Source organism: Pelodiscus sinensis, chromosome 21 (genome assembly GCF_052426305.1).
Source record: "Pelodiscus sinensis isolate ZL-2025 chromosome 21, ASM5242630v1, whole genome shotgun sequence".
Classification (NCBI taxonomy): domain Eukaryota; kingdom Metazoa; phylum Chordata; order Testudines; family Trionychidae; genus Pelodiscus; species Pelodiscus sinensis.
In genome coordinates, this window is record NC_143072.1 from 22,976,351 (window position 1) to 23,000,853 (window position 24,503).

Below are 24,503 nucleotides of genomic sequence, written 5' to 3' on the forward strand. Positions count from 1 at the left end.
CCCATTACCTTAATGACACTCTTGGCATTGGGAAGAGCAATGAAATTAAGGCATGTACTAGATTTGGCACATTTTTAAATGAAGCTTTGCTATGAGGAAATGAGAAAATTAGACACGCAGAACCTCCCATTTACGTCACCTGAGACATCCAAAGAACAGGCAAAGGAAACTAATTACTCCCTCCACCCAACCCATCTGATTACCTTTTATTTCCTTAGTCACTAAAAACTTTCTTGGCCAGACATTCAAACCCACTTTCAGGATCTTATTATAAATCAGACATTTTATTAAACCACTTTCTCCCTCTTGACTAGGGAAGAAAAGGCCAAGTAGTCAGGCAACGTTTTGGTAAGTTATTTTATAGAACAGCTTTGGAGTTTACTAGTGCATCTGTATTCTTTTTATTTAAATACCAATTTTGATTAAGAAGCCATCAGCCCACCTGAAATTTACAAGGTTTCCCTTTTTATATTCAGTCATGTCAAAACCCACATGTCAAAGAGCTTGCAATCCCCAGTTTGGCAAACCAGATTATGTAAAACCAGATTAAGTGAACATGGGTGAGTTAAAGGGGTAAATATGGATTGAAACAAAAACAATACTGAGAGTCAATCCCATCTTGAGCTTCAGTCAAAAAGCATCAGCCAAGGCTGAAATTGTATATATCCCAAAGCAGCTAAGAAGTCTTGTTGCATTCAAAGCAGCACTGCTCTCATGAGATCCCTATGCAATTTGGGAAAAGAGAAACAGAAAAATTAATTTCACTAAGCACAAAAAATGGCACCCGGCCATTACATCACATCACATTTTCTAAGGAAGGCTTTCAGTGATGGTACATTTAGGTCCAAGTGATACCACTGGGTTCAAAATCATCCATCTCTTCCGTGACTCTAAAACCGCAGACTATTTAGAATGGAAAGGGTGTATGAATCGTATTTATTTTTCATTTTATGCTGTTTCTTTCTGACACTGTTGGGTTTGCATGAGGAGGACAAGCAGATCAGTTTCGCAATGAGTTTCTCCCATGCAACGATGGTAGGACAGCAAAGGAATATGTTTGCACTGAAACCGAAAAAGTGATTTATGTCGCTAGGCAGGGCCACTGCACACGTATTCCCACTCGGTGATTCAAGTAAGGGCAGCAACTCTCAGACTTTCAGCTCCCCACACAAGAGAAGTATTGGCTGGAGACACAGGTCTCTCCCCTCTTGAATTTTTTCCATGCTGCAGAGTTCTCTGCTTCTACTGCGGTATCTCCAGTAATTCAGATTGCCTCAGCAGGCCTGCTGTGTTTCCCTTCCTCAGACTATAAGCAGCACGATTACTTACCTACAGCTAAGTTACAGCTTTTTCTAAGCAAGCACATTTATTCCTAAGGTAAAAGCATTAGACAGAAAATAATATTATGAAAGACCCTTAAACAGACTTGCCAATAAGCTTACCAGAAATCACTCCAATGCCTACAAGGACTGTGTCGGGTGAGCAGTCCTTCAGCCCCACCCAGGGATTTTTTCCTGTGGTCACAGGTCCATGACAGCTGTTAGCTCAGAACAAGCAGCCTCATGAGTAAGTTTGTGCCTTGGGTCTTTGATCCTGGGAATAGGTAATATATATAGATACTGGGTTTCCCCTCTTTGCTTCAAAAGGATGAGTCCAGAGACAAGCATATGCACTGCCCTCCACTCAAGATTTGCTGGGAAACCCACTCAACTAAATGTTCCTTCTGGTCTGGACTATTGTGTAAGAGTCTTCTGAAGCTTGTAACACTTCCCAAGTTTATATTAGTCACATCTTCCCCTTAGAAAATATACCTACAACCCCACAATAACAGAGAAACATTCACATTTTAATACCATGAACTCCTAAGATTTCACTGGAAAGTTTCTACGCCAATCATACAGTTCTTTGGGGATGAGGACATCTTTGGGTTCTGTGTTTTTACAGCACCTAGCATAATGGGGTCCTGGTCCATGACTAGAGTGCCAGGGTGCTATTGCAATATAAATTTATATTAAGTTTTGTAAATGTTCATTTTTGTACATAAAACCCTTTTTGCTCTAACCCATCTGACCCTTTAAGGCTCCATCAACTATTTCATTACAGCCTCTGATTAAGAAAATTACCTTAAATATAACTTACACCACAGACCACGTTGCAAACACTGGGGAAAGAGAAATTTTTAATGAATATATTTGCACGAGTAAATATGGGCAGGCGTATATAGGCTATGATCTCTCAATGTGTCTGTACTTCAACCGTCAGCATTCATGGGTAGCCAGTCTACACCTTCATGGCTTGAGGCACTGATCTCAGTGCCATACAGTAGCACCAGCATCAGCTCTGGTGGAAGTGGTTCAGCTGCACTGCACAATGGAGAGTACTAGAACGGGGAAAGACAGAGCAATGAGAGAAGAAACAGCACCTCCTTCCTGGGTGAAAAATCACTGGGTATATCTAGCACCGAACTTTCCAAGGTTGAGAACTGGTTGTGTCAATAGCAAGGGCCCAACCCTGATTCCTAGCGCAAACACTCATGTCTGCCACAACAAAGAAGTTTGCACGCCCCACCCTGAAATCTATGTTTTGTGACATACCTGATGGCTCAAGACCTTCCATTCACAAGTCCACCAGCTCTGAAGGCCAAAAGCCACATCAAGAGTTGGTGGCAACAATTTGATTTTTATAGCAGTTTTTAAAAAACAACAGAATCCTGGGACTGGAAGGAACCTCAAGAGGTCATCAAATCCAGTCCCCTGCATTCATGGCAGGACCAAGCACCATCTAGACCAAGGGTGGGCAATAATTTTTGCTGGGGGGGGAGGGGACACGACTAAGAATTTGGAAAGTGGTCGAGGGCCACACTCTTCCATGATATTAATGGAGGAGGTGTGGGGTTTGGGATAGAAGTTGGGTGCAGAAAAGAGCTTGGGATAAGGGAGGGAGTTTGGGTGAAGGAGGCAGTTGTGACCTGGTGCACTGGACTGGGGTACAAGGGGTTGGACTGTGACCCAGGAAAGGGAATTGGAGTACAGAAGGCCGTGCAGGGAACGGGTCATGTGCTAGGGCAGGAGGGGACTGTGATCTGGGACAGAGGGTTGGGGGGCTGGATCTGGGAGGGGATATGGATACAGGAGGGGGGCAGAGGATTTGGGTATGTGGAGTGGGCGGGGGGGGGGGAAAGAGTGGAGGGTAGAGGGTTGGGGAAAGGGAGGGACTGGAGTGCCAGAGACAGGCTCTGGCCAGGAGACTTACCAGCCAGCAGCTGTTCCTGAATCAGCCTTCCTGCCTTCCAGTGTTCCCTCCAAACTGTGCGGCAGCACAGCTTCACAGGTAATTAATCAGTCCTGCCCAGTCAGTTAACTCACTGTATGGAGCCATGAGCCTCTTGAGTGGTTGGGGCTGACTAATCACCTGTGAAGCTGTGCTGCCACACACCTCAGAGCAGAGCTATTCAACACGTGGCCCATGGGCTGCAAGTGGCCCGTTTGTTTGCAGCCCATGGTGTGGTTTGGGTTTACACGGGGCTCAACATATGGCCTGCGCATGGGAGTCCAAACAAAAAGGTAATCAATATAATGGTCTGCTGAGATGCATTTTAGTAGTTAAATTCCTAGACTGTCATTGCTCATTACAAGTGCTGTCATATGGGTGGAAATCAGGTAAATGTTGCACTTTATTAATATCAGCAGAACTGACTTAACTGGGGCCTTTGTGTTGTATAGTTGTGCCTTAATCTTTGTACCCATGCCCGTAAGTGTGAATAATGATATTTGCATATATATTTGTATGTATATGCAAGCACACTTAAGTTGCGGCCCTCGGCATGTGCTGTGAGTGTCATTGTGGCCCGCAGGGCTTCCAAAGTGGAGTAGTCCTGCCTTAGAGGGAACACTGCTGCCCAACACCTGGATCCAGCCCATGGGCCATACTTTGCCCAGGCCTGATATAGACTATAGGTGAGAGGTGTTTAACCTGCTCTTAAAAATCTCCAATGATGAGATTCCACAACCTCCCTAGGTAATGTATTTCAGAGCTTAACCACCCTGACAGGAAGTTTTTCCTAATATCCGACCTGCCATTTAAGCCCATTGCTTCTTGTTCTATCATCAGAGGTTAAGGAGAAGAATGTTTCCTCCTCTTCCATGAAAGAACCTTTTAGCTACTTGAAAGCTCCTATTAAGTCCCCTCTTAGTAGCCTTCTCTTTTCTGAACTAAGCAAACACAATTCTTTCAATCTTCCCTTACAGGTCATGTTTTCTAGACCATTTGTTGCTCTTTGGACATTTTCCAATTTGTCCACATCTTGCCTGAAACGTGCCCAGAACTGGACACAATACTGCAGTTGAGACCTAATTAGTGCAGAGGAGAACAGAATTATTTTTCATTTCTTTCTTACAACACTCCTGCTAATATATCCAACTATGATGCATGCCTTTTTTTTTTTTTTTTTTTTTTTGCAATAGTGTCACGCTGTTGACTCATATTTAGCTTGTGCTCTATTAGGACACCCAGATCCCTTTCTGCAATATTCCTTCCTAGGCAGTCATCCAGCTGGGAGATCATGTCACAAGGGCATGGAGCATGATGGGTGGACCACTAAACATCCAGCAGAATGAGGGAGGGGGAATTCTCATCTAGCCCATTTCAGAAGTAAGGAGGCATTTTTCACAACAGTGCCTATCCGAGCATCAACCAGAACCCAGACAGAGTTCCACGACGGTCAAGCATTTTGACACACTAGGGACTGACCCACTCAGTACAAATTAATGCATCCTAAGCCTTTCTAAGCACATGGGTAACAAGTGGATACTGTGGACTTTCTGGCATTCTAAACCTAGGATGCAAAGCATCTACACACCAGGAGATCCAGGTCTGCCCGTTTCTCAAGACTGCCTTGATCCGAGTGGCTGACCTGATTTACGGTCCTGCTGAGAACCCATGCTGCAATTTCCTCCCATCTCAGCTAATAAATCTCATGTTGTGTCTGCTTTTTTCTGAACCCAAACTTTATGAGCTGAATAAACTCTATGGAATGCTTGGCTGCCAAGGCAGCCAAGACTTGGAAACTGGACACCTAGCACCAGCAATGCACAATGGGTTGACAGCCATTCTGCAAAGGGCTAGCAGCAGTTTTTACACTTTAGAAAGGGATCTCTGTGGGCCCATTTCCACCACACATCATGTGGCTTTCCTATTGCTTGATTCTCTCCCCCTCCCCGAATTCAGCTCTCAGGACCCTTCATCAGGATGACTCACAGACCAAAGTATAAGTAGTAATGATTTAGTGACACCCTGTCACATCCCATGGCTTTTCCATTTCCACTTCTAACAGCCATGCTTGCATGGCGTCTTCCTAACATGCCTACAACGCTACCGTGACTTGAGCACAAATTCTTCAAGTCTTTGAGGGGCTACTTGACATTTCAAAACAAGCCAGAGTGGAATTCCTTTAAAGCAGAGGCCACCCAAACCTTTCCATGGTGAGGGCCACATTTTAGTAGAGTGTTTTGTGGAGACCTCCCCATCAATTCACAACATCCCTGTGGGCACTTTAGCAAGTGCTTACATGGAAAAGCAGTATCAGGATGAGTTTTGGTGTATTTCTAGCCATCTGTTACTCCAGTTTTGCTGCAAGAAACAAAAGGGAAAAGAGCCACTGTCGTGAGATGAAACATGAGCTCTCCACAGATCATCAGCAAGTGTTCCACAGGCCAGAGTTTGAGAACCTGTGCCCTAAAGCTAGTTTATTGATCACATGAAACCAGAAAGACAGACCGAGTTGCAAGAGCCATCACAGTGAGATCCGTTTTCAAAGCCCAAATTGCAACGCCAATAATCCAGACATCTCCACAAGCAATGAGAAAGGAGCTTAATTGGGCAGCAATCCCAGGACATTTCTCAGATTACATTAGAGACGTCTTCTCCCTGGGGGGCTCACCCTGAAACTGTGCAGGGTGAGGTTCTTGCACGTACCTTGGAAATGAGTTCATCATGATTGGCAAGATGAGCCCTGCAGTGAATGCAGCTATAGGTTCTGTGGCATGAAGGCAGATATGCCTGGAAAGTCTTGGACCTCGTCATCTTCACCATTGGAGCCACTGAATGCTGTGTGAACTCTGGGGTAGCCCAGGAGGCGCTCCCGCAAGAAGGGTCGCACGGGAAACAGCGGAAGACACAGGTAAAGGCCGTGGTTTGACAGACGATGGGTGTGGGGCAGGCTCCACACACTGGAGGGAGAGATTCTGGTAGAGGCAAATGGTGGATTCACATGGACCTAGGTTTAGAAACGAAAGAATAAATAATATAGCTAATAGTATCAAATTCACACAAGAAAAACAAACCTGACACACAGACTGTGCCTAAGAAGGAGGCTTCCAACAACAGAAGAGCTCAGACAATGGTTTATTGTTATAGCACAGGGTCTCTGGGGGTATGTCTTCACTACCACCCTAGTTCGAACTAGGGTGGTTAATGTAGTCAATCGAAGTTGCAAATGAAGACCGGGATTTAAATATCCCGGGCTTCATTTGCATCTTGCCGGGCGCCGCCATTTTTAAATCCCCGGTAGTTCGGACTCCGTGCCCGCGGCTACACGTGGCACGGAGTAGGTAGTTCGAATTACGAGGTGTACCGGTAGTTCGAATTAGAAAGCCTAATTTGAACTACCTACTCCGTGCCGCGTGTAGCCGCGGGCACGGAGTCCAAACTACTGGGGATTTAAAAACGCCGGCGCCCGGCAAGATGCAAATGAAGCCCGGGATATTTAAATCCTGGGCTTCATTTGCAACTTCGATTGACTACATTAACCACCATAGTTCGAACTATGGTGGTATCGCAGACATACCCTGGAAGAGTTGGAAGAAGTCCACAGTAAGAGGGACTCAGTTCTATTCCTGGCTCTGCCATTGACCTGCTGTCAGATCTTGGTCAACGCACTTCTCTCAGCATTTATTTCTAAGGTATTTATCTGAGCACCCTGCAGTCCAGTGCACTTATCCTCATAACACCCTCCTCCGCCCCGAGGCATGGAAATGCCACTCTACACATTATGCATTGAGACACCAGGAAACTAAGTGACTTGCCTGAAGTCACACAGCAGGCTAGTGGGACAGAGTTAAACCTGCATTTCCAAAATCCCAGGCAAGTGGCTCTATCCATCTTTCTATACTTACTCTATTTTCCTCATCTGTAAATGGAGAATTAACAAAATGTACCCCTTGTACATACTGTAAGTTCCACAGACGGAAGACACTCTACAAGTGCAAGATACTATGCTAGTGCCTTGCTTGGGGAACATCAGATAGTGGTTACACCTTGGCGAAAGGGAAATTGTTAGGCATGTGACCAGTCACTGTGAAAACACTTTCTACTCTTCAATGTATTTAATGTAACCAGCTCAGAGCAACTCCTACATCTATCTATATGTTACACAGCACATGAAAATGGTTCTTTTGCCTCGGTAGATAGTGGAAAAAACGTACTGTAGAAAGGGAGCAGTCACTTGCCCCCTCCCCAAATGGCGTGGGTGTTCTAGAAATTAATCGTAGACTCTGGATGCTCCTCCCAAGAGGATTTTTCCTCTCTATAAAACATGTGATTCTGTTGTTCTGCTCTTGAATTTGCACTTGTGGGTCAGACAAACACAGCAAGCTTTATTTATTTATTTCTCACAATAAGCTGACTTAGAATGGAAATTCCTGAGTGAACCAAACAAAGCAAACTAGAGATGGTCTCTACACAGGCAGTAGTAACTCCCCCAAAGCATCATGGATTATCTTCCAGGTCAGCTTGGTGACTCAAGCTGGATTTATTTGGCTGCACTCTTACAATGGTTCAGTACTGTGGTATATTAAGCCAGTTCTGCTACTGCTCAGATGTGCTGTACTATATTAATAACCAAAAACATGGTAGGGATGGGAGGCACAGAGAGTTGCTGGATCTGGACTATTCTAGGCAGCTGCATCTTTCCCTCACACTAGCAGAAAGTGTGAATTGTCCTACAGCATGGATTGAAATCATGCAGCTATTTAGAAAACAGAGGTAGAAGCTTCTGTAGGAATGACATAAAACAGACACAGGCCCTAGCTTGGGTGGTCTCTCATGCTCCTTATAGCTCTGATTACTGTTGATGAGAAGTTAAAGCAGGTCAAATCAATGTGGCAATTCCTTTAGAGAGGAACTGAGAAGCCAGTTAAATGTTTACAACCCACAAAGCCAATCACTGATTGCTGGAGAGCCCTGCCTGAACTCACCTTCAGGACAATGGGTAAAATCTGTAAATGTGCCTGTCTGATTTAGACATCTATTTTCAAATCACAAAGGCTCCTAAGTAACAGCTGAAAACTGGCTTTGCGTACCTAAAATCACTCTTCTGAAAAAATGTATTCTCCGTATTTCCCTGCCATTGCCAATACCTAAAAGCTAAGCATTTTACCCGCGACTCTTACAGTAAGTAAATACCACATGCATCTAATAACTATGCAAGGGACGTTCTTAGACGCTCACCGATGTATGCTAAAGGCAACACATGGCAGGGCCTAAGAACGATTTAATAGGACTGAAGAATGACCAGAGGCAGCTATTTCTTGACATGAAATCAGAAAACTAACCAGAAATTTGGATAGCGTCACCTCCTCTTGTGCTCCCCGAAACATTTTCTCTCTTCTCCTCCAGAAGTCAGGTTCCCCCCCCTCCCCTCACACGGATGCCCCAAGAGTGAGTGAATGCATGGGATAGGATTCTTACTCACCCTGCAAACTGCTGATGGGATTTATCTTTCATCGTGTTCTTCGTAATACTCTGCAAAAATCATAGATTACTAGAACTGGAGGGAACCTCAAAAAGACATCAAGTCTAGTCCCTTGCATGCATTGTAGGACAAACCAGACTATCCCTGATAGACGTCTAACCAGCTCTTAAAAATCTCCAGTGTGGAGATTCCACAACACCCTTAGGTAATTTATTCCAGTGCTTAACCACCCTGACAGTTAGGAAGTTTTTCCTAATGTCCAACCTAACTCTCCCTTGGTGCAATTTAAGCCCATTGCTTCTTGTCCTATTCTCAGAGGTTAAGGAGAACAATTTTTCTTCTCTCTCCTTGTAACCCCTTTTTAGGTACTTGAAAGCTGTTACGCCCCTTCTCTGTCTTCTTTTTTCCCCCAAACTAAACAAAACCAATTCTTTCAATCTTTCCTCACAGGTCATGTTTTATAGACCTTCTCCAATTTGTCTACATCTTTCCTGAAATGTGCCCAGAGCTGGACACAGTACTCCAGCTGAAGCCTAATCAGCACAGAGTAGAGCAGAAAAATGTCTTCCTCTTGTGTGTCTCTTTCAACATCCCAGAACGGGAGCTGGCCCGCCACTCCTGCTCCCAGCCCCTCATGTAGGGGCCAACTCCGAACCCCTGAGGGGCTGCTCCTGGTGGTTAATTGTTACCCAGTAAGCATCACTTGTTAAAAGTGTTGCTTACTTGGTAACCAGTTACCTGTTCACATCTCTACTATGAACCATTGTTAATTACTCTCTGGGAATGGTTATCCTATCAATTCTGCACCCACCTTACAGAAGTCCCCTATATGTTGTATTTTCCCAGTTTATTTATAAGAAGGTCATGCAAAACTGTATCAAATGCTTACTAAAGACTAGGTATAACCAGGGATCGACAATTAGTGTAATGTACTCGACATGGGCAAGTAGATTACAAGCTGGCACAGCCGCGCAGCACAGTCTGCGCATGCACAGCGTGCCGAACCGCTTGGTGAGCCCTGGGTATAACCATCACTGTTACCCACCTATCCACAAGGCTTCTTACCCTGTGAAAGAAAGCCATTAGGTTGGTTTGACATGATTTGTCCTTGACAAATCCATGCTGACCGTTTATCACCTTATTATTTTCCAGATGTTTGCAAATGGATTCCTTAAAATATTTGCTCCATTATCTTTCCTGGCAGAGAAGTTAAACTGACTGGTCTGTAGTTTCCTGGGTTGTACTTATTTCCCTTTTGATAGATGGGAACTATATTTGCCATTTTCCAGTCTTCTGGAATCTCTCCCGTCTTCTGTGACTTTTCAAAGATTATGGTAAATGGCTCATATCTCCTCTTTCAGCTCGAGTATTCTAGGATGCATTTCATCAGGCCCTGGTGACTTGAAGACCACTAACTTGTCTGAGTAATTTTTAAACTTGTTCTTTTCTTATTTTAACTTCTAAACCTACTTAATTTTCTTTAGCATTCATTATGCTCAGCATCCAATGACCACTCACCTTGTTCAAAACTGAAACAAAGAAGTCACTGAACACCTCTGCGATTTCCACATTTTCTATTATTGTTTTTCTCTCTTCACTGAGCAATGGGCCTACGGGGCCTACCCTGTCCTTGGTCTTCCTCTTGCTTATATTTGGAGAATGTTTTCTCATCCTTTTTGTCCCTAGCTAGTTTGAGCTCATTTTGTGTCTTTGCCTTTCTAGTTTTGCTCCATGTGTGTTATTTCTCTATATTCATCCTTTGTCATTTGATCTAGCTTCCACTTTTTAATAGGACTCCTTTTTGATTTTTAGATCATTTTTAAGAACTCCTGGTGAAGTGAGGGTGGTCTCTTGCCATATTTCCCCTCTTCTACTTAGTGGAATAGCTTGCTCTTGCACTCTTAATAACATTCTTTAGAAAAAATGCCAACTGGCTTCAATTGTTTTTCCTCTTAGTCAAGGTCCCATGGGACCTTACCTACCAATTCCCTGAGTTTGCTCAAGTCTGTTTTCTTGAAATTCATGGTCTTTATTTTGCTGTTCGCCCTTTCACCATTCCTTAGAATCATGAATTTTTACTTCATGATCACTTTCAACTAGGCTGCTTTCCACTTCCAAATTCTCATCCAGTTCCTCCCTATTTGTTAAAATCAAATCTAGAACAACTTCTCCCCTAGTAGTTTTCTCTACCTTCTGAAATAAAAACTTGTCTCCAATACATGAACTGATGAATTCATCAGATTAGACCTTTCACATTAAAAATAAAGGGTGCTTGGTGAGAATTGTCATAATAGAGATGCAGTTTTCAAATCCCATAGGCCCCGATTCAGGTCCCATTAAAATCAATGGGAGTCTTTCCCTTGGTTTCACTGGGGGTACAGCTAGACTGCGGGGGAGAGGGGTTGGGATACCAGAGGTATCCTGAAATAACTCCACCGCATCCAGGGAACACATTTGCTCTTCCGCTATTTTTTGCAGAAGAGCAAACATGCTCTTTCAAGAGCCCCTATACTCCTCGTTCTATGAGGAAGAAGGGGGCTTCTGAAAGAGGTTTTCCCCCCCTCCCCCCAACATTTGGCCCAGTCTAGACGGGCATTTTGCGTACCTTTTTCTGACAAAACCCATGTAGTCTAGTCGTTCCCTGGGACTGGGATCCCTGAAAATGCAGATATCTACATCAGATCTGTAGGGCATGTCTGCAGATCACAAATGGATGTGGATCCACATTTTTTTTTATTTGCACAGGGCTCCAGTAATAATGGCTCTGCAGATTACTTATTTTCTCAGTGCTGTATGCAGTGTCACAGCCCTGAATTTCAGCAGTCAACAAGCCCTGTCTTTTCTCACAAATCAGGGAAATGAGAGGCATACACCCATACATGAGGGCTTTCAAGACTGCAATTGTGTTGGGTTAGAGAGCAGGGTTTTCCCTCTACCCTGAAAAGTGCTCAGGATTCAGACTGCATGATGCCAGGAACAAGGCAGTTAAACATATAAGGAAATCTGTTCTTTGCTCTCTATTCCTTTGAGGTAGCCAAGTACAACATATCCCAACTTTTCTGAGTTAACTGATTGCCAGCATTCATGGTCATAAGACAACAGAACCACCTCAAAATTCCAAACTTCTGATTCAGTATTTGATACTAAATCCTAACTAACAGACCTTGGAGCCCAGAATGTGAGAGCCATGCACCTTGCCATCCAAGAGCAGGAGACGAAATGTGCTCTGACTTGGACCAAATGCAGTTGGATTCCAAGGCAAAGAACCAAACCCCCTGTAACAGATTACAGTGAAAAGAGCAGCTGGAGTAAAGGGACCGAGAAAAAGACTGGCAAGAGGTTTTTAACCTTATTTCCAAGGTTTTATACTGAAGCTGTCTGGCTTCTCATGCCAATTACTTTTAAAATCAGGCATGTAAAAAAGAGACAGTGTAACTTTCTCTCTTACTTCCCTCCTGAAGGAATGGGGGAGAACATACATAGGGCTGTTTTGTCCCTGTCCCCCACATACCCTAAAGCCAATTCAGATCTCATTTCAGACTAAGGATGTAAAATTTTGATTATTTTGCTAATCCAATAGTTGATAAAGACGCCTCTGCCTTTGAAGTGTAGCAACCAAGGCTGTTGCTACATTTCAAAGGCAAAAGTGCTGCAGGGAGCATGGGGCCAGCAATGGAGTCAAGCAGTCCACCAGTCAGGAAAAAAGCAGTCAGTGGAGTGTGTTAAACAAGAAGCAGCATAAATGAGGTCTAGACAAAACCTACAGGAAATGGTCATGGCAATCTCCTCTGGTACTTGCCTACTCATTCTCTCTCTCGGCACACAGGACCTACAATTAAAGCACCACAGGCATCTTTAAGGGGAGATTGCTCACACCCACCCGTGCCATAATTAGCTGCTTCCTACCTTGAGAGGGATTGGATTAAGGAGGGTCAGGTGATAGCTAATGGACACCTGGATCTTACAAGAGGATTGAGAAAAATGAATTTGGAGAATTGAGGGACAGGGAGCAGTTAGGTTCCCAGTCAGGACCCTGATCATGGTACTCTAGACTAGGGGAACCAGCCTGTGGGAGCTAAGTGCTCTATTCCAGAAACAGGCCTGGGGAACAGAACCAGAAGGAGGGCTGAAGAGAAGTCTCCACGGCAGAACAAACAAAAGAAAGTCTCAGCAAGAGTTTTGCCTTCTGCTACTGCAGGGCGGTTACGTTTTATTTTTAATCGCTTGGCCAGAAAGCTAACCCACATCTTCAGCACCATCTGGTAGGTGGAGAGCTGAGGGGACCCACCTCAAGGAAGGAAACTTCAGGGAGCACAAATAGTGCCAGGCTTGACCAGTTAGGGGCGCTATTGGGCAGCCATTACCTGTGAGAGGAGGAGAGTGAAATGGAGTTAGTCTAATGGGGGAAGGGGAAGGAATAAAATACTTAGCACTTATCCCTTTCCAGCATCAAAGCACGGTAAATGTTCATAACTTCTCTCTCACAACATGCCGAGGTGGGTAAGTATGGTCTTTGTTTCACAGATAGGGAAACAGGAACAAAGTTTAAGTCATATTATATCTGAGCAAGGGGCAAAAATTCCTGGTTCCAGGACTATGTTCTCTCTCTGCTGAATACAAGAGGGAAAGATCACTGCTGTAGTTGTGAGCAAAGATTCTGGTCATCCACTAGGATTGCAAAATGGCTTTAAAAAGCCTCAGACACGCCTGAATACACAAGTAGGTGTGGTTAATTTTAAATATATATTTGTTTATATCACATACACAAAAGATTCAGAATATATCACATACACAAAAGATTCAGAATATAACACTGCTACTAACCTACAACCCTGTCACTATAAAAATGGAGGTGAGTGTAATTAACAGAATGTGTCTTTTTTACTTAGGCGAGCACGGTCACAAATTTTTAGGAGGCTGCAGGCACATCTACACGCCAAAGAAAAACCCACAGGGCTGCATCAGAGGCAGCTCAATTGACTCAGGATTGTGAGGCTAAAAATAGCAATTTAGATGTTCCTGATCAGGCTGGAGATTGGATTCTGAAATCTAGTGAGGGAGTGGAGCGTTTCAGATCCTGGGCTCCAACCTGAGTGGGACTGTCTATCTAGTCCCACATGCCAAATCCAAGTCAACTGCGACTGTGAGCCCAAGTCAATTGTGACTCAGTGCTGCAGGCTTTAGTTTGCAGTGTAGACATACCCTAAGTCCTGCTAAAATGTCACCTCAAAATCTGTGGAACAGCAGATTAGGTTCTCCAAATACCACTACCACCACCACGGTTTTGCATTCTTTTCTTCTGCAGGAGACACAAGCACAACTGTATTTGACTCCTGACAGCCCAGCTAACAATGAATTCTGGCAACCTCACTAAACGCAGGACAAAAACAAAGTCATGAACCTAGGCTATGCTGGTAGCAACGCAATCTAGCATTACTCATCTTCTGTGCTGGTGGCATTTGCTGTCTCTGCTATTGACTGGTCTCTATTCCATTAATGGCCTTTTAAATAAAAACAAAAACACCCCCACACATCACAAAAAGGCCTTTATTTTAACAATAAAAGTCCAAATGCAGGCAGAGTGATGCAGACAGGATAGGCACCATCAACCACCTCCATGTCCACTCTACCTTGCTGATGCCATAGCACCAGGAGTCTACATCCATCCTTCTAGATTCATAGCTAGAATAGGCACATTGAAGTCTGTGGGGCTGGAATTTGAGCCTGGCATTTAAATAATCAGGCGGAAAACTTTTTTTTTTTTTAAACTAGTGAGGTGGGATCCTGGTGTGTAAACCTGCAACAGCCCCATCTCACTGCAAGTCACCAGTGAGAATTTGCTGGAACATAATTGCATGATTTATATGTCTGTATCCTTTGTTGAGGGGCATACTGTATAATATTCCAAGAATAATCAGTTAATGGCATCTCTCTATGGGGGCTAGAAACATGACAGATGTTCTGCTGAGCAGAATTTGATGTTTATCCAAGAGCTTCTTGGGCAAGTATTCATTCATGACTCCATACACACCCAGCCCCCATGGCAGATGTTCTTATGAGGTTGCTCACCCAGGAAACAAATACAGTCAACTTAGGCCAGCATTAGCTTATCCCAAGAATCTGCATCCTTACAGTTGTATGCTAGATAATGTATGTGGACTGATCCAAGCAGCAATGGCTGAAGAGATACGCCTATAAAACAGAAGTCTAGTTTTTCTGAAAACTCTCATCTATTGCAGTTAAAAGGCCAGCCCTTCTTCATTTTGCTCTGAGAAAGAAATCAATGACAACTTTTTAAGGGCTGAAGATGCTGAGAAATGCTTATCAGTTAAATACAGTCTAGGACAGGGAACGCTTGGATACAGAGTATTTAAATAAACCCAGTGTTTGGAAACCAGAGACTCCCTTCTCGGGTATCTCAGTCATGAATATATCAAGGAGATACTGATGTACCTGTTCCCAGGGTGTAATTCCAGTGCAGGGAATCCAACTCTGGAGAGCTTTGTTTCATCAAAGTCATGGACTGTAGCCACCAGGATCTCACATATGGTTCCATTTAACTGCTTGAGGTCACTCACTCACTCACTCATTGTGGATCTTTAGGCTGGTAGCCACAAAGTGGTAGCAATCTTGGTGCCGATTTGCACACGGATGCTTCGAAGAGCAAGAATGTCTCAGGGTGAATGCACTGGTCTGGGACTCAGAAAATCCAGGTGCCATTTCCAGCTGTGCCATTGTCTCTTTGTGATCCTGGTAAACTCATTTAAGAGACAAGTTTTCAAAGGCTGAGCATCTAGCACTGCCTCCTCTACCCTCAAAAAAGTGGAAACTACAGATGTTCAGTACCCAGGATGGGGGAACATCTGCCTAGGCCTGGAAAATAGGGATAAAAATGCTATTTTTTCCTATCTTGTCTAGTCAGATGCTCTTTGGAGCCTAGATCATGTCTCACCATGTATAGAATGTACATCAACTAGCCCAATGGGCTCTCACTCTCAGGACCACTGTCATATAAAGAACTTCAAACAACACCGAGTAGCAAATGATTGTTTATGCCACAGCTAGCTAATCACTGCTTTTCAGAAAGCAGCACATCACAATCAGTCATCAAATCGTCCACATGGTGCACACAACCCAAGTGTTTTTGCCACTTGATTCTTGTACCTAGATTTGTGTACCCACTGAGGCAATGAGAATTCAGCCAGCAAAAGGCTTATAATTCAGATTCCTCCAGTGCCCATCTGTGATGGGGGAGGTAAGGAGCAAGTCTCTTAATCTGCCTTCCCAATGGTTCAGCCTGGTCCATCCCTCAAGGAGCTGTATGTTGCCTTATTGATGCAAGAGCCAGCTCCATCTCTGGGGCAACTAGTGTTGCCCCCTCCTTCCCGTGGGCGGGGGGGGGGAGGGAAGCGGAACTCAATCCGGCCACCATGCGCTCCCCAGGCAAGTACCCTATCCACTAGGCCATTCCAGATCCCATCCCACCTTCAGGGCATCCCTTATCCTGCCTTCCTAATACCAGAGGCTGCTCCATCCCTGGGAAAACTGGTATTGGCTGTCCAGCTGCTTCAAGGGTGGGCAGGACTCAAGCTCACCATCCTGCATTCACCAGGCGAATAATCTATCCACCAGGCCACTCCAGATCCCATTGAAAAAACAGGATGCAAATGCAACAGTGTAGCACTGTGATCTCATTTTATTCTGAGGGTGGCTAGTTAGCCGATTCCTCGTTTTCAAGATCTCAGTCAGGTTCCGTCTCCCTCCCCCTGCAGTACACATTTTAGTCAATGATAAGCCTCCTGCCTAGGTGTGAATTCTGTTTGGAACAGTGCTGTATAATCAGCCAGTTTTAAAGCTACTGCTGTAATTAAAAAACAAAAACAAAAAACACACCACTTAGCAATGATATGGCACTTTGCATTTAAAAACTTTTTAATATTAATTGATGTAAGCCACCACCTACCCACCCCGTACACAGCAAAACAATATTGTACTCTTCTGTTTGAACACCAACTTCTAAGAGTGGGAAACATTCAGCTTTTATAAAGTCTCAGAGGGGTAGCCATGTTAGGCTGTACACCTGGTGACTGAGCTATGTGACTTTGTCCTCACCCACAACTATTTCCAACTTAGGGAAAATTTATACCTTCAAGTCAGCAGCATTGCTCTGAGCACCCACATGGCCCCAAAGTAAGTCAACATTTTTATGGCAGACATCGAACAATGTTTCCCCAGCTAGCACCCTTCTTTTTACGCTACATTGATGACATCTTCATCCTCTTGATCCACAGGAAACAGACCCTTGAAGAATTCCACAGGGATTTCAACCATTTCCATCCCACTATCAACTTCAGCCTGGACCAGTCCACACAAGAGATCCAGTTCTTTGATACTACAGAATAAATGATAGTCACAAACACCACCCTCTACTGGAAACCTACTGACAGCTATTCTTGCCTACGTACCTCTAGCTTCCATCCATGACACATCACATGATCAGCTGTTTACAGCCAAGCCCTTAGATACAACTGGATTTGCTCCAATCCCACAGACAGGGATAAACACCTACAAGATCTTTATCAGACATTCTTAAAACAAATACCCACCTGGGGAAGTGAGGAAACAGACTGACAAAGCCAGACAAGTAGCCAGAAGTCAACTACTTCAGGACAGTTCCAACAAGGAAAACAGACAGAAATAAACAGAACATCACAGGCCATTACCTACCCCTCCAGTACATCATTAACAATCTACAACCTATCCTGGAAAATGATGCTTCACAGGCCCTGGGAGACAGACCAGTCTTTGCCTACCAACAACCCCTCCAACCTGAAGCAAATCCTTTTCAGTAGCCACACATCACACCTCAGATACACTCATCCAGGAACCTACCCCTTCAACAAACCCCACTGACAACTTTGTCCATGTATCTATACAGGCAGTCCCCAGGTTACGTACAAGATAGGGACTGCAGGTTTGTTCTTAAGTTGAATTTGTATGTAAGTCGGAACTGGTACATATTGTAGGGGAAACTCTAGCCAAACATTTCTCCAGAGCTCAGTTTTATTCTCCCACACCTCACTTCCCTCAGTCCTTTATTCTCAAGCTGAGGTGTCTGCTGAGAAAAGCCGCTCCGCGTCTCCTTGGTCTGCTGGGGGGGGGGGGGGGGTGCTAGCTTCGCGTCTCCCTGGTCTGCTGGGGGGAAGCAGCTAGTGCGGGGTTGCCTCACCCTGTTTGTAAGTAGGGATCCGATGTAAGTTGGATCCATGTAACCCAGGGACTGCCTGTACAAGCAACACCATCACAGGACCTAGCCACATAAGCCACAACATCACAGACTCATACAACTGTACATCCTCTAATGCGATATATGCCATCAAGTGCCAGCAATGCCCCTCTGCCATGTGTATTGGCCAAACCAAACAGTTTCTATGACAAAGAATAAATGGACACAAATCAGTCATCAGAAATGGTCACACACATAAACCTATAGGGGAACAATTTAACCTGCCTACTCACTCAATCATGGATTTCAGGTAGCCGTTCTTCTACAAAGGAATTTCACTAATGAATTACAGAGAAAGACTGCAGAACTGGAATTCATCTACAAATTTGCCACTGTTACCTTGGGTTTTGAATAATGACATTGACTAGTTGGCACATTACAAAGCCAATTCCTCCTGCCTTTAACATCCAAATTTTCACATCAAAAGCTATGAATGGGACTCACCCAGCCCACTTAATTAACCTCGTTAACACAGGTCCTATAATTGACAGGTACATATTCTGCTGATAACAGAAGCCAAGCTAAATATGTATTTCCACTCCAATTAATCTGATGAAGTGGGTTTTACCCACAAAAGCTCATGATTCTATAGATCTGTGAGCCTCTAAGGCTGTGTCTAAACTACATCCCTTTTTCGATGAAGGGATGTAGATTAGGCATGTTGATATTGTAAATGAAGCTGGGATTTAAATACAGGCAGTCCCCGAGTTACGCGGATCCGACTTACGAACGGGGCTTTTCTCGCCCCGGAACTCGCGGACAGTGGGACCACCCAAATGCGCAGTGGTCCCGCCACCGCGTCCTCCGGGGCGAGAAAAGCTGCTCCGGGTGTCCCTGGTCTGCTGGGGAGGTCCCCAGCAGACCAGGGACACCCCGAGCAAAGCCTCTGCGGCTTTGCTCCAGGTGTCCCTGGTCTGCTCGGGGTGTCCCTGGTCTGCTGGGAGGGGTCCCCAGCAGACCAGGGACACCCCGAGCAAAGCCGCAGAGGCGGCGGGGTCCCGCGCCTCCGCGGCTTTGCTCCGGGTGTCCCTGGTCCGCTGGGGGGGGGGGGGGGTGTCTCAGCTAGTGCGCCCCCCCCCCAGCAGACCAGGCTTTTGTTGTGGACGCCTGGGGTAGAGCAGCTGGGGTGCTGCCGGGTTGGTCCTGGGGGAACCTACCCAGCAGCGCCCCAGCTGTTCTGTCCCAGGTTCAGCCGCTATTGAAACTGATCAGTGGCTGATTCCAGGAAGCTGGGGGCAGAGCAACTCTGCCTCGGGCTTCCTGTAATCAGCTCCTGGTCAGTTTCAGCAGCAGCAGCTGAATCTGGAGCCAGTTCCGAGTTACGTACAAATTCAACTTAAGAACAAACCTATAGTCCCTATCTTGTACATAACCCGGGGACTGCCTGTATACCGCATTTTTTTTGCATAATGGCAGCTGCCACTTTTTTTTCCAAAACAGGGCTTTTTTGGAGGAAAAAAAAACAACCCCACACTGGCAGTTTATAGAAGGGGCATTTTCGACAGAGATGCCCCGTTTCGAAAGATCCTGTACTCCTCATTTTATGCCTCCCTTATCCTCATTGTTTGGAGTGCTGAGGGCAGGAACTAAATTGTGGGAGGCCCTGAAACCAAGCATAATTAGCTCAAATTTGGACACAAACAGCCAAGGAAACCTAGCAAAGGGTTTTCAAAGAGGATGTAGGCAGAGACCCTTTAATTTCTTCACCTTCGTAGCGCTGAAATGCAACTACAGTAAAACCTGTGTTATCACACTCGGGAATTAGGGCATTCCAGTGATCTAAAAATTCCGGTTATCTGAGGGTCCCATCAACCTAGGAAAAACCAATGGACAATAATAGTAAAATTCAAGTTTTTAATATTGGTAGTTTTGTAGTATGAGGCTGTTGGTTTCACATTTCTATTTTGAGTTAAAGATGATTAGTACTTCTTAAATAAAAAAATAGTTAAGCCAATCATGGTAAACCAAGCCAGGCCTGTGCACCTGAAGATGTGACAGTATTGTGGCTGGGGGCAATGCCAGTTAATGAAGTCTGCTGGTTAACAGAGTGCCGGATAACAAAGGTTTCACTGTATTAAGATTCCAGGTAACACTATATGGGGCATTCCAGGCAGCCTGCCAAAACTGTTTCTTAAACAGAATAATCACTTCTGTGTGAGGTGAACATGCACTTCTGTTGGCGCAAAGTCTAAGCTCTGTATGGCATTCCTAGGTCCTCTAGCCCGAAGACACAGGGAAATGCTAATAATGGAAATCATAGCAGACTGGCAGAAGGGGTAGTTTGCATTTTCTTTTGTCCCTTCCCTCTCCTCCGCTCCAAAGGCACAACCTCAACACAAAAAATTAAGTCAAAACATGCAACAGATGCATTCACCCATCTCTTGCCTGAGACAAACTGCATCTGGTTTAGTTCTCTGGATTCACCTTAGCAAGCCATTTCATTTCTCTGGGCCTCAGTTCTCCCATCTGTATAATGGGGATATTACCACCCACCTTTGTAAACTGTTGAGATCCTTTGATTAAAGGTGCCGAATAAAGGGACAAGATCATTAACAGTAATTACCAGTTTTGCACAGCAGTGACTAGATGGTAGTATAAAAGATTTGGAAAGCAACAATTAAAAAAGACTAGTGAATCAGAGAAAGGCAAAATGCCAAGTGTACTGCACCTGCCACACTCTACACACCATAGCCAGCTTATCCAGAAAAGCAGCAGAGTTTATTATTCTACCAAGGAGCCATCAATGCTAAATCTGTCATTGCAATTATATTAATCATGTTTTAAAGTATCTTTTACAGGGCAGTATGCCAGTCTGATGAATTACAAATCTTCCCATCAAAACAAGACACGGCACATGCTCTAACCATTCAGATCCTCGAAGACAGTTTAGAAGTTTTATGGAAAAACTGAGAAGGAAATTTAAAGGGATATTGAAACAAAATACAGGACTATGTAGCACTTTAAAGACTAACAAGATGGTTTATTAGATTATGAGCTTTCGTGGGCCAGACCCACTTCCTCAGATCAAATAGTGGAAGAAAATAGTCACAATCATATATACCAAAGGATACAATTAAAAAAATGAACACATATGAAAAGGACAAATCAAATTTCAGAACAGAAGGGGAATGCGGGGGGGGGGGGGGAGGTAAATGTCTGTGAGCTAATGGTATTAGAGGTGATAATTGGGGAAGCTTGGCACATTAGAAGTATAGTTTTGTTCTTATAGCTGTTACATCAGTTATTAACTCAGACTGTTAAAACAATTAACAAAAATCAGTTTGGAAAAAATAAATTAGATTTTGTCAGTTTCACTTTTGTTCTTAGACAATTTCCACTCCATTTTACTTTCAGGTTCTCAAGCATTATTTAGCACAATGTTTGGGTTGGGTTTAGGAGCTCTCCACATTAAAAAAAATTGTTTATATTGAATTAAATGTCACAATTTATATTGACAGAACATTTATAAGTAGTTCTAAATAATTAATATACATAATATGCATGTTACAGACATGTGTGGTAGGTTTACATTCTTGGTTAAATTTTACAATCCCTTGAGCAGGTGTTACAGATGGCTACAACAAACTTGGATTTTACAACAACTGATAAAATCATTAATAGTTGTTTTAGTAAATGATTAACACTCTGTAGATTCTCTCTCTCTCTTTTATATATATATATGGCTATGTACAAATGTTTAGCAAGACCTGTACTTTAGGCCTGACCTATTAAACAGTATTTCACCAATCATCAGCAACCAAATTTTTGAAGTAACATTTTCATTTTAAAAACTAGGTGCTTATATTGCCTTTGAGGAGTGTAGTGCTTGCGAGTCTCAAACATTATCATCTTCTTGTGCAACAATGTTATTCCCCTTTTATCGATAGGGAACCCAGAGAGATAAAGTGACCCACAGGAAGTCTGCAGCAATGAGGCAGCTGCTGAACCCCCATCTCCCAGTACAGTGCCTTAGTCACAAGCCCATCCTTCCCTGCCTCTCGGTATTCTACAAGTCTCACACTGTTTAAAAAACACACTGTTTGATTTTCATGTGGCCAATGAATTAAAAAACAAACAAACAAAGTTACAATGGTTATTTCCTTTTTGCAAGCTGAACTCAATATAAAGGACATGACATTGAAAACAGAAGTCATCTTACAAGACTGACCTACTGCAGACTTACTCATGTGAGTAAGGGTTGCGGGACCCCATTCCTTTATCTAAAAGCCAAGGGATAGCTAAATTTCTTCTTTTCAGACTCCGAGGAGCTGTCAGACAGCAGCATCCTTGCTATGTTACTTGGAACACATGGCAGGAAGAGCAAGCAGTATAGCTGCAGGGTGCCCACCTTTGCTTTCCAGGTCAATTTCCCAACAGCTGAGCCTAGAATTCAATAACCAGTTCAGACAGACAACAGTGCAGACTGCCAAACTGCAACAAAAAAACTGAACATGCAGAGAAGATGCAGGGATGGCTGGGGGCACGAATTTGAAACAAATTGGCAATTTGCTTTTGCTCCTACCAGCAAAACCTGCTTGGGCAATACATAAGTAAGAACTGCTAGAAGAACAACCTCCCCCCCCACACACACACACACTCAACAGTTTGTGTAAAGTGATAGTAGTCCTTAAACAATTGGCTAACCTGACAAAACTTCAGAAGAATGAAGCGATATATAAGCAACCTCTCAAAAGGTACAGTAGTAAGATGGAACTGCTCATCCTGTACCTATATCCTTCCCCAGGTAAAGTACATGTCAACCCTGTTATTAAAAAAAAGGAGTCACAGTATCAGGACATAGTAATATTCTCAAGTTATTATTTAAAATTGTTATGAGTACCATAGGGTGTAAATGGCATTCGAAACAGTGAACAAAGGACACAGGCCCTACCTGAATGATCTTACAATTTAGGTTATGACTTGAAATAAGGACGTCAATAGTTGCAATACAAGACATGCCATACAACCGACCATTTGCAGCAGACATAGAACCAGTCTTCACTCTTAGCCCCCGTTTTTCTTTCCCTGTTAATGGTAAGATATCCTCGCTTTTCAAATAGTCTTACTCTATTATGCTGCTTCTGTGTTCTTTACATTACTCAATTATCTGAAAGTGAAGCCTCCCCATGTCATCAAATTTGGTTTAGAGCATCCACTATCCCTAGCTATCCTGGACCACTCTTTGCACATCTTCCGAGTTAAGTCCTATACGTTTTTCCTCTCTAAGCACTACTTCATGGAGGAATTCTTCAGATCATCCCGTTTTGCATGTCCCTCCACCTATGTAATGGCTTGCCTGCCATAGCAGATATTGTGGCTTTATCCTTAACATGCATACCAGAAGGTTCCATCTTCCCTTCTCAATAACTTGAGAAATAAATGGCTGAACTCTGATGAATCTCAGCATTTATTTTAAATTCATTTAACTTAATATCTAGTATTTTCCCACAACACTTGCTTTCAAAGACATTTAGATGTCCGTCAGTACCTTTGATGGATTTCCAGCTTACACACTCATAGGTTATGATAGAAATAATGTCCAAGTAAAAGACTGGCAGTTTGGTTGATAAAGTGCCGATTTTCTGATGATCAAATCTTGTTTAAGTTGCCACTTTGCCAATTCTTGAGATTATTTTTCTAAAAATTTCCATTGGCTTGCATGCTGCCAAGGTATGTGAACTGACAATACTTGTATCCCTTTGCTTTCTTACATAATGTTGAGTCAGGAGTTGCTGGAGTTCTCAGTTTTTTACATAAGTATTGACTTTTTTTTTTTTTTTTTAAACACAATTGTAGACAGACAGTCTTTTGGCCTTTGCTTGCGTGTTTGTTGAACTGTTGCTCAGAAGGGCTACGTCAACAAAAATCTACATCTTGTAGTATGCTGTTAAACCACACAATGCCTGTTTTGTACCCATCTACACATTTTCCCCATGTTTGACACTAGTGTCAATGTTAAATTAAATGCACACTTTAGTGAGTGAAAAACTTAAACAACAAATAGTCCTTAAAGACTAACAAAACATGTAGATGGTATCATGAGCTTTCATGGGCACAACCCACTTCTTCAGATGACAGGAGTATTAAGAAGTCCAGAGCAATTTGCACATTGATATAAAGCCTTGATTGTGTTATTTATTTTTGTTGGCGTACTATAGCCCTTCAAGAAACTCCATGATCCTAACTAATAAGTGATCTGCCTCCAAAATTGGCATGTCAGGACAAACTAGTCAATCTTACATTTAGTAAAAACTAACTGAACTGATCTCATACCTGTTGATGTATTTGCAAGTTGCACCTTTAATAAGATAAAATATTTGCCCAATATCATACTCAGGTGAGTTCTGAGAGAAAAAAGATTTCATTAAGTCAAAGGGAGTGTTCATATTAAGGAACTATTTGGGTACCAACACAATAATCCCATAGCACATATACTTTGCTATAAATCCTTCAACTGAAGGGCATTAA

The 24,503-nt window shown here is 43.5% G+C and overlaps 1 protein-coding gene across 4 annotated transcripts in view; it reads right to left on the reverse strand.

Annotated features, from left to right (window-relative positions):
• YPEL2 (yippee like 2) overlaps nucleotides 1-24,503 on the reverse strand; it is a 62,258-nt gene that overhangs the window by 32,114 nt on the left and 5,641 nt on the right. Inside the window, exons 2-4 of one of the 4 annotated variants that reach the window (XM_075904694.2) lie at nucleotides 13,038-13,113; nucleotides 8,750-8,799; nucleotides 5,974-6,274 (exon numbers count right to left, since the gene is read on the reverse strand). In XM_075904694.2, the coding sequence (XP_075760809.1) occupies nucleotides 5,974-6,090 (117 nt within the window). In that variant the 5' untranslated portion in view covers nucleotides 6,091-6,274; nucleotides 8,750-8,799; nucleotides 13,038-13,113. Of the gene's footprint in view, nucleotides 1-5,973; nucleotides 6,275-8,749; nucleotides 8,800-13,037; nucleotides 13,114-22,679; nucleotides 22,798-24,503 lie in introns of all 4 variants that reach the window. The other 3 variants (XM_006138658.4, XM_025179220.3, XM_006138657.5) reach the window with 3 other exon arrangements.